The sequence below is a fragment of the Thalassophryne amazonica genome, chromosome 8 (assembly GCF_902500255.1).
Source record: "Thalassophryne amazonica chromosome 8, fThaAma1.1, whole genome shotgun sequence".
Taxonomy (NCBI): Eukaryota; Metazoa; Chordata; class Actinopteri; order Batrachoidiformes; family Batrachoididae; genus Thalassophryne; species Thalassophryne amazonica.
Genome location: NC_047110.1, coordinates 24,915,485 through 24,925,319, shown reverse-complemented (window position 1 = coordinate 24,925,319; position 9,835 = coordinate 24,915,485). Strand labels below are relative to the sequence as shown.

General features: G+C 41.0%; 1 protein-coding gene across 1 annotated transcript; it reads right to left on the bottom strand.

The window, feature by feature from the left end:
- Positions 1-3,512: 3,512 nt before the first annotated feature.
- Positions 3,513-9,061, bottom strand: dusp6 (dual specificity phosphatase 6). Its single transcript, XM_034175891.1, has 3 exons — positions 8,279-9,061; positions 7,024-7,452; positions 3,513-5,748 (listed from the first exon to the last, which is right to left on the bottom strand). Exons 1-3 carry the CDS (start codon positions 8,679-8,681, stop codon positions 5,435-5,437), a joined length of 1,146 nt encoding a protein of 381 aa, XP_034031782.1. The 5' UTR covers positions 8,682-9,061; the 3' UTR covers positions 3,513-5,434.
- Between the last annotated feature and the right edge of the window lie 774 nt (positions 9,062-9,835).

Genomic DNA, 9,835 nt, shown 5'->3' with positions numbered 1-9,835 from the left:
TACAGAGCAGCTCAACTCGTAATTCTAAATAAATGAGAAAAAAGCATAAAAATGTCTTTGTAAAGCTAAGTGCAGGTGTGCTGTTGTCACCGTGCTTTAAGAGGTGAGGACGAGTCGAGCTGCTGCAGAAAACCATGGATGAAAAGCTCACAGCTCGCTTAAAGTGGGCAGTTCAGTCAAACCCCGACCCCCTGCCCACGGATCAAGTTTAATGCTGCTATCGACCCACAATGCAAAAATAATAGTAACACACAGTGACTTGGAGAAGTAACTTTAATTACTGATTTGGAAAGATTAACGCGTTAGATTACTCGTTACTAACAAAAAGTGGTTAGATTACAGTAACGCGTTACCGGCATCACTGGATCCGGATCAAACTTTGTCAGGCGATAGTAAGTGCCAGTCTGCACCTCACTTTCAAATATGAGCGTGATTGGGCCACATTTGATTAAGATATAAGGTAAAATATACATTAAATGGGGATTTCAATGATAAATTTAAGTGGCCACAAAATCTATAATCCTGATCAGATCCAGATCAAACATTGTCAATCTATAAAGGATACATCCTATATAATACTGTCAAATATAAAAGTAATTTGATCTTTTTTAACAGAGTTATGAATTTTTTCAAATTTATTCAATGTTAAAGGATGCTAAAATTTTTCCGACTTTGACCTATGATGTTGAAAACTGAATCAGTTCTTGTCTATCATATGAAACCTCTAAAAATTTCATAATGGTACAGTTGTGCTCAAAAGTTTACATACCCTGGCAGAATTTTTGCTTTTTTGGCCATTTTTAAGAGAATATGCATGACAACACAAAACCTTTTTTTCACTCATGGTTAGTGGTTGGGTGAAGCCATTTATTGTCAAACAACTGTGTTTCCTCTTTTTAAATCAAAATGACAAGAGAACTACTCAAACGACCCTGATCCAAAGTTTACATACCCCTGTTCTAAATACTGTGTATTGCCCCCTTTAACGTCAATGACAGCTTGGAGTCTTTTGTGGTAGTTGTGGACGAGGCTCTCTGATGGTAAAGCTGCCAGTGAATATGTCTTGGACTTTATTTACATTAATTACAAAGAAATACAAACAGTATGGCACTTTATGGTAAATCTGCATGGAGTAGGCAGTTCTCAAAAACTGAGTGACTGTGCAAGAAGTGGAAGAGTGAGGAAAGCCACCAAGACACCCAGACAACCCAGATGTTATGGGCTTACGTGGCTGTGATTGGAGAAATTATGCACAAGTGCAAGCTTTGCATTTTGCATCACTACTCTTAGCTTCTTAGTGGAGTAGAGCAGAGAAGGATTTTCTATCACCAAAACAGATCAAATCCAGGCTTGCATCTCAGATGTACCTTCTGGCAATTTGTAGCTAAACTTTCAGGTCTTCTTTTTAAGAAAATCCTCCTCTATACCACTTCATCATGAAGATGGATAACTGGTGATACAAAATAAAGTAACTAATAGTTACTTTTCTGAGTACTCAATCCTAAAAATAACTAAGTTAGATACAAGTTACTATATTAGTTACATTCACCATTGCCCACAGCTGCTAATGAAGTAACTGTATAAAGTAACTTCTTAAAGTAACTGTGTCCATGGGTCAATATAATCACATAGGTGCCCTTGTAGCATCATCTAAGAATGCTGGTGATTGGGTGGCTAACACAACATTACACAAACACGTCAATGAAGGGAAAACCCTGCACCAGTGAACAGACTCACATGTTTGTGTTGTTGTTTTAATTCAGGAGGTTCAGCAGTCATCTCACTTTTCAAGTTCTGTTTGATGCCAGCTGTTGACATGACTTATTATAGTAATAAGCATTAACTAACCATTAATTAAGAGTTAATTAATGTTAAGTAATGTATGAATGGTGCTCAGTATCTTTATGCGGTAATAAATGATGTACATAATAAATACCTCAGTTATCATTAGCACCATTAATAAATAAATACTTAACACAGTTAACTCCTAATTCACTGTTAATTCTTATTACTGTATTAAACCATGTTAATTAATCTACTCTTATGGTAATGTCTTACCAATTCTGTTTGTTTATTTATTTATGTTATCAGAAGTTCAACTTGTGATAAATAAGTATCTGTTTTGCGATATAGTTTGTATGTCAGGTGAAAAAAATGCTGTGATGGTGAAACATAAGGGCTGAAACAAACAATTTCTGTATTTTATGTTCTGAAACTGCTTTGTATGTGCATGGCGCCCAAAAATGAAACAAAGGCTTCTAACGTGTAATGACTTTCTTATTGTTAAAAATCATGAATGTAAATATTACTATCTGTAGAAAAGTATCATTCAGGAAACAGTAACGTAGGCGAGGTTTCCGCACTGACAAAAGTATCGAAATTGTTTTGGGCGATTCTATTCTATTTATTCTATTCCAAAGCAAAACATAAAGAAAAAAATGTAACAAATGTATTACATTTGTTATTACTTTACAGAAAGCGACAGGAGTTCTGTTTTATTTCAGACATTACTTTAAAAAAATGGAAAAAAAAAAAAACAAGTTTCAGACCAAAAAAAAAGCTGTTGTGTCATGTTGTTTTCACCCAAAATAATGCAAAAAAAAAAAGCAAAAACTGCAGCAATTTTATTTCTCTGTGTCTCAGGAGGATCATGTGAATTACAAAACAGTATCAAGCAGCATCTTTACTGCTGAAATGATCTATCTATATATATATTTATAGTTATCTATAGATAGATATCTATATCTGTCTATGTATAGATAAAGATATCTATATCTAGATATAGTATATAATATAGGTATATATCTATATACTGTATAGATAGATAGATTACCACTTTCTCCTCACTGCAGAGGGTTAACAAGCGTTCACCAGCGTGTGTGAGAATCATGTCCTGAGCTGTGAAGCCACTCGCGTGAGAGCACGGCGCTGCTCCACCCGCGCCTCCTTCTCTGTCACTTCCAGGAACACCTCACAGGCCTCCAGGTCTAACAGGTACACACCAGCACCACAGCTATCACGTAACACCCCACCTGGGCCTGTGCAGTGTTCTCGTTTGGTTGGCTGTGCGCCGCCATCAGTCAGGGCCTGGGGGCGTGTTTATGTGAACCCAAAGGCCTCACTGCAGCACAGCATCTGGAAAAACCAGTCAGGTTGCGTTCAGCGTGACTAAAATCCGACTGGCTGTGGACCAGTTCACATTTTGTGAATGATTGTCATGCTAACCCGGGGAGCACAGCGTGCGGGCCACTTTGCTATCAAAGTGTGGCGTGACACGACACTGCAGTCCGGAATTGGTAAGTATTTTGTGAGATGTGTCACCGGCGTGGTTAATGAATAATAAATGCTTTGTGGACTGCCTCGTGATTCACGACGGCCACGAACTGGTTTTTGTGTCGTGACTCGGCCTGCTGGTTCACACTCAACTTGTACTTGCCAGCAAGGGCATGTTTACACAAACGTGTCACTGTGGACGCAGTCAAAACACCAAAGTCAATGAAAGAGACATGGGGTATAGACAAAATAACAATTTATTAATAATTTATCTTTTCTTTACATTCGTAAGGGATGTGGGGGTGGCAGAGGTCACCCAGATGGCTTCCTCTGTGGAAAGAGCAACACAACCCTCACAACTTGTGGATTTTTTTTTTCAAATTGACCCAAAAAAAAAAAAGCATTTTGCAAAATTTTCCCTGAAGACATTAGCAAGGCGTCCTGCTTTGTCAGAGACGTTTCAGCCTTGCACAATTACCTATACTCACATTAGCCTTCAGAGACCCTGACAAGAAAACACAAAGCCAACCTCTCTGACTCACACATCCTGTTCCGCGTGTCTTCAAAAGCAGAACAGCGTCCCCAAATCATCATCTTTTTCTTGTTTCGCAACAATCAATGTGGTTGTGCACTACTTGAAAACAAAAGCAACATTGCAAACCCAAAAACTACAACTTTTACATTTGAATGATTAAGAGGGAGTGTCTCTTTAAAGCTACAGTGTGTAGGATTTACTGCTATCTAGTGGTAAGGTTGAAGATTGCATTATTGGTCATGATTTTATTTGCTTTCATGTTTTTTGCTTCTTTGGTGATGGGGATTCGTGCTCATTTGCCTTCTTTTGTGATAAACAATATGTATGATCCTGCATTACACAAAAATTTGGTTTGTCAAATTTTGTTAGCCTACAATAGCAACCAGCAAACAGTGTACAGGGGTGCAAATACTCATTTCTCTTCTTTTTTTTCCTTCGGTCTTCTGGTTGCATTGTAAAATGTGAAAGACCACACTGATTTACTGTAGCAAGTAATTCTACACTAAAGAACAGATGGTTATGAATGTTATCCTCCATTTCTGTTAATAAACAGCCCCACATCTTGCGCACTGTAGCTTTAAATAAAAATAAGAGATCACATACAAGCAAATTAAAAACTTTTTCAGCACTTCTAAAAACTGATCCAGGTTTGGCTGTTTTGCTTTGTTTGATGATGGATTCCTCTGGAGGCTAATGTACCTTAAAACCTTCTGAGCGCAAAGTAAGGCAAACAACCAAGGTGACTGACTGGTGAGAGGGCGGGTGTAAAACAAGGCCCTCCGGCTGATTTCACACATAAAGCAATTATCAAATATATTACATGTGTACAGATTTTTGCACAATTCTCAGAAAGCCGGCTTAATTTTTGGCATGATCAACTCCAAACATAAAACAGTAATTCAGTTCACTTTTCCTTCCATAAAAGTATAGAATATGAAAAAAAAACAAAGATTTGATTTTATTGCAAAGGGTAGAGAAAGGCTTTACTGTAGCTTTACTGTATTGTCTTTTATATTAAGATATATACACACAATGTAGAAAGGTATTTAAAAGACTCCACAAGTGTAAAATCGAGTTCACTAAAGTGGGCCATCTAAATCTGGGCCATTGTAAACCCACACAGGCAAGTCTTCACAGAAGACGATGGAGACAACACACCCCAAAGTCTTAAGGTAACCGGCACTAGATTCAAAAATCCTCAAAAAACAAACATTAAAAACTGATTTGTCCAGGTTGAACAATCACGTCTCTTTGGCACACCAGCCTGGGACCTTTGAAACATAGCACGTAGATGTCCAACAAATCATATTCCTCAGACACAACAACAAATAGAAAAGACCACGAGTCCATCAATGGATTGTAGAAAGTATCTGCACTGTTCAAACAACTTGTCCCTTTTTATTCTCTCCTCATTTTGTGTGTGGCAGCTGCACCGTGGTGTTCGCCAGCCAACATTGGCCCTCCACAAGCAGCGTTTGGCAGCTGTTGCCTCAAACCAGCTGCATCAATAACTGCGAAAACGCCATCAAATGACAGCCGACGGGAAAAAGAGGAACTTTTTTTGCAGATTTTTTTCCATTAAGAGGCCTAAACACCTCCATCAAAGAGAGGGAGGGGGCATCGTCCTCACGTCGACTCTAGAGGGTCCAGTTGGAAGACGTTGTGGTTGGTCGGCGTGGTGAAGTAGAGCTGTTGGCTGGGTGCCGCCATGCGGTTGTCGCATGGACTCTTGAGGCCCAGGGTGCGCTCAAAGTCCAAGAGCTGGCCCATGAAGTTAAAGTTGGGGGAGATGTTGGACTTTTTCATCTTGACAATGTCGTAAGCGTCGTTCATGGACAGGTTGAGCTTCTGCATCAGGTAGGCCACGGTCACTGTCACAGAGCGGCTGATGCCTGCCAAGCAGTGCACCAGAACGCCGCACTTCTGGCCTCGAGCTTCATCTGGTAGAAGAAAAAAAATGAACAGAGGTTATATAAGTCCTCTAAAACACTGCCCAGTCTCACATCTTGTTTTTTTTATTTTTTCGTGTCCCCGTCATGAAACGTGGGCGCTTTTCGTGACACATACCCCCCCCACCCTTCACCCATGAATGTGTGCGCTTGTTACAAAAAACACCCTATTTTCGTACCCCCATCACCAGAGGTGGGAGTAAGTCACCATCAAGTCACTCTCAAGTCATGAATTAGCAAGTCCAAAGTCAAGTCTCAGCTGACTTGAGACTTGACTTGGGACTTTCTGATTCATGAGTGAAAATTCATGAGTGACTTGATGGTGAATTACTCCCACCTCTGTCCATCACGAACCCATAGATTTATGTACTTTTCGTAACCTAGTCGTACGAACTGTCGTGAGACTGGCTTGTCTAAAACGCACTGCCCTTTGCAACACAAACAGGACAATACTTGCAATAAGTGTTTGACATTTCAGACAAGCTGTGGTGGATGTTTTTACCCTGACTATCTCTCAGGCATGTCAGTCAACACATGGCAACAGCACATAAACAGAGGCAGCATTCTTCAGTTTTGGCCCAGAGTAGCAGGCTGGGAACTTGACTATTACGGTCTATTAAACCATTCTTCCGCTTGCCGGGGTTACTCTGACAATGGTGCCATTTGGGCGTGTAAACGTAGGAGTCATGAGGGCACCCTGTCAAGGCGAACAGGATGTTAACAGCGCTTGTAAATGGTTCCTTTTGTAATGCAGCAGGGAGAGGGAGGGGGACAGGGGCAATGCCATGTCCTAGATTACTTTTCAATGCCACTTCCTTCCTGTTGCACTCAAATTACTGCCCTCCCTCATTCACTCTCCCCCGTTCTCCTGTTTCAGTGTTGCCCTTTGTGTTGCATTTACACAACAGATGGGCCAGGATGTCTCCTGTTGAAGTCAAATCATTTTCAACATGTCACATTTTAGCCCAGATGAGATGCGCAATTCTACTCCCCTGCTTTATCGCAATGGCCTTAATCTGTCGACTCCGTGTGCGTCTCCCTGAATGACTGATAAAACACAGTCAGGGGCGTCTCATCTAATCTGAACTGCACAATAAGAACCTAAGAACTTCCTGGCAGTGATAAGGCCTATCTCCTTAATAAGATTATGTCCTTGAGTACACTACAGTTCCGGCTCAGGCACTTTGTCTGAATATGCACATAACAATAATATAAGAAAGTGTAAAGTCAATGTGAGAACTGGCTGTTCCGTTGGTTTTGGCTTACCAATAAAGGTGATGGCCTCCGGGAAGAACTGCGACAGATTCTGGCTCCAGTGATCCGAGATGGGGATCTGCTTGTACTTAAACTCCCCTGCGTTTTCAAATAGGTTGGGAAGGTTGGGAGTCACATTCAGAATGTATTTGATGCCGTACTCCTCCAGGACGTCCAGGTTGGTGGAGTCCTTGGCGCAGCCCAGGTAGAGGTGAGGCAGGATCTCCACGGGGAAGGACGGCTGGGGGTTGGACAGCGGGCTTCCGTCCGACTCTGTGGCACTACTGGGGTCTATATCCGACTCGATGTCTGAGGAGTCAGAGCTGATCCGCAGCCCACCCAGGCCGAGCACCTGAGCGGTGGGGGAGCTGCTGGTGGAGGAGCCGTCCAAGTTGGTTTCACACAGCGTCGGGTATTCAGCTTGGAATTTGCTAAATCCACCTTTAAAATAAAGACAAAAATAAGAGATTCAACATGCAAGAAATTTGTAAATATTAACACAAACAAACAAATCCATGAACAATAAGTAAGCCTATGCACGTAACAATTGATAAGGTTGTGGCTATTCCTGATTTTGGAGACCCATAATTCCTTGCATGTGGGGAATAGTGAAAATTGGGTCTCTTTAAGTTTTCTGAGGCAACAAAGGTGTTTGAAATTTCAACAAGTTGGCCTCCATCACACTGACATCCAAAAATCTGCAAGAAACGTTTGTTTCTTTTTAATTATCTTTGTTTCAAGTATCCACTGTTAAATTTTATTTTGAAACAATGTTAATATTAATGTTAACTCCTGTTGAAGGACCTAATCCAAACGCGCATTGCATTGTGGCTCCGTGAAAAACCATATTTTTACATGACGGTAAACAATCTATTTTTGCATGATTTCCGGTCGCGTGAGCATTTGGAGAATTTTCAACATAAAAGCCTTCAGTGTTCTGCCGCCAAGAACATACCGGCCTTCAAGTTCAAACTGAATCTCAACATCAACAAACATTGTTTTTTTGGAGGGGCAAATTTTTCTACAAGGAAAAAAAATGTAAATTGTGAGTTCAAAGCCACGTTAAAAAAAGGAAAAAAAAAAATAGCTTGCAGAGGCGTTCAATTACAGCCACGTAAAAAAAAACAAAAAAAAAAAAACAGCCGTGCCAAATTTGGAAATTTATTTATTTATTTAAGAATTAATTTATAATAAATGACAGAGTTTGTGAACTTTCACTTCTGATTATGTGGTAAATAAGATTTCAGGCTGAATAAAGGGCGCTCACCTTCCAGATAAAAGGCCTTGTAGCCTTCATCCTTCATCTTCCTCAGCAGCAAACCCAGCACGGACCCTCCGTCCACGTTCTCGTTCCACTCGCGGCTGTACTCGTCGTACAGGACGATCGTGTCGGTCTTGCAGCGGCGCACGAACCTCTCGCGGTCCTCGCCGTCGGACAGCAGCGAGCGGACCGGCAAGTTGCCCTTCCTCAGGCGGCGGAGCATCAGGCTCGGTATGGCCACGTTGATGGCCGTCTCGACGTGCGAGGACTCGTAGAGCTCCTGGGCCCGGCAGTCCATGACCAGCAGCCCGTCCTTCCGCGCCTGCAGCTGTTCCCGCAGCCAGCCCACCGTCTTACTGATCGCCATAACCGAGTCGAAGTGGACGACGGGCTTGAGCTTGTCAAGCATCGAGAAGCAGGAGAGGAAAAAAATCAGCAAGAAGAAGTGCGGATCGCACAAATCTGACAAGCGAATAATCAGCTCCTCAGCGGGTTACTGAGATCTGGATAGTAAAAATAATAATAATGTAAAAAAATAATAATAAATAAAATCAAAAAAATTGAAGTTGAGCGTTGTGCGCTGAGGCCGATCGGCGCTCCTCTCGGTCCATTCATGCGCTCTGTCCGTGTCGTTTCTCAATGAATCACATGCGGACCTGTTCCTGCGTGTCTCAGAGTGGGGTCCGTGGATCGGCAGCGTGCATGTGCCGTGTGCGCGCCGTTCACGCTGTGCGGCTCCGCTTCTTGCGTCTGTCCGCCGCTGCGACACGGACTCTGCTGAATGGCTCCGAGAGGGAGGCGTTTCACAGGATACATCAGGACAGGCAGCCAATCAGAGGCGGCCCAGCGCCCGTCGCCTTGGAAACGAGGGCTGGATGGAGAGGCGCCCCTACCCCCCGTTTGTTGACGAATTGTTAATGAGTTTGTCATTCACAAAAACGGGGAGGAATTTCCGCTCCGGATCAAGTGAGTGCAAACAAACAGAAAGACCGCAGGCAGCGAGTGATAGATTAACTCAGAGAGAGAGAGACTGCAGGCCTCTTATTACATTTGTAAAATATCAAATCAACAGCCAAAATGTTTTCTACACACGGTAAGAAAAATAAATAAATAATTCTGAATCCAGTTTTATCAAACAGTCCCCAAACATAAAAAATTAAAAATATATATATAAAATATTACAAAAAAGAACAATGACAATTAAAGTTTAAATAAAAATAAATATCCGGTGTGACCTTTCCTGCTATCCATTAGACTGCCTGAGTCAAAGTTTGTTAAAAATAACTGGAGTTTTTATTCTCTCATTTTATTGAAGCTAGCCAAGACATTTATTTGTACTATTAATCAGTTTATATCCTGTTGCAAGTATATGGTAATTTTTCTAACTTGTTTAACTTATATATATATATATATATATATATATATATATATATATATATATATATATATATATATATATATATAATTTTTTTTGTATATAAGTCACTGTCAGATTTATTTACAATTTTATTTTACATGGTGTAGATTTTTAATGATTCATCAGTTTATGTGTTCTTTTAAAGA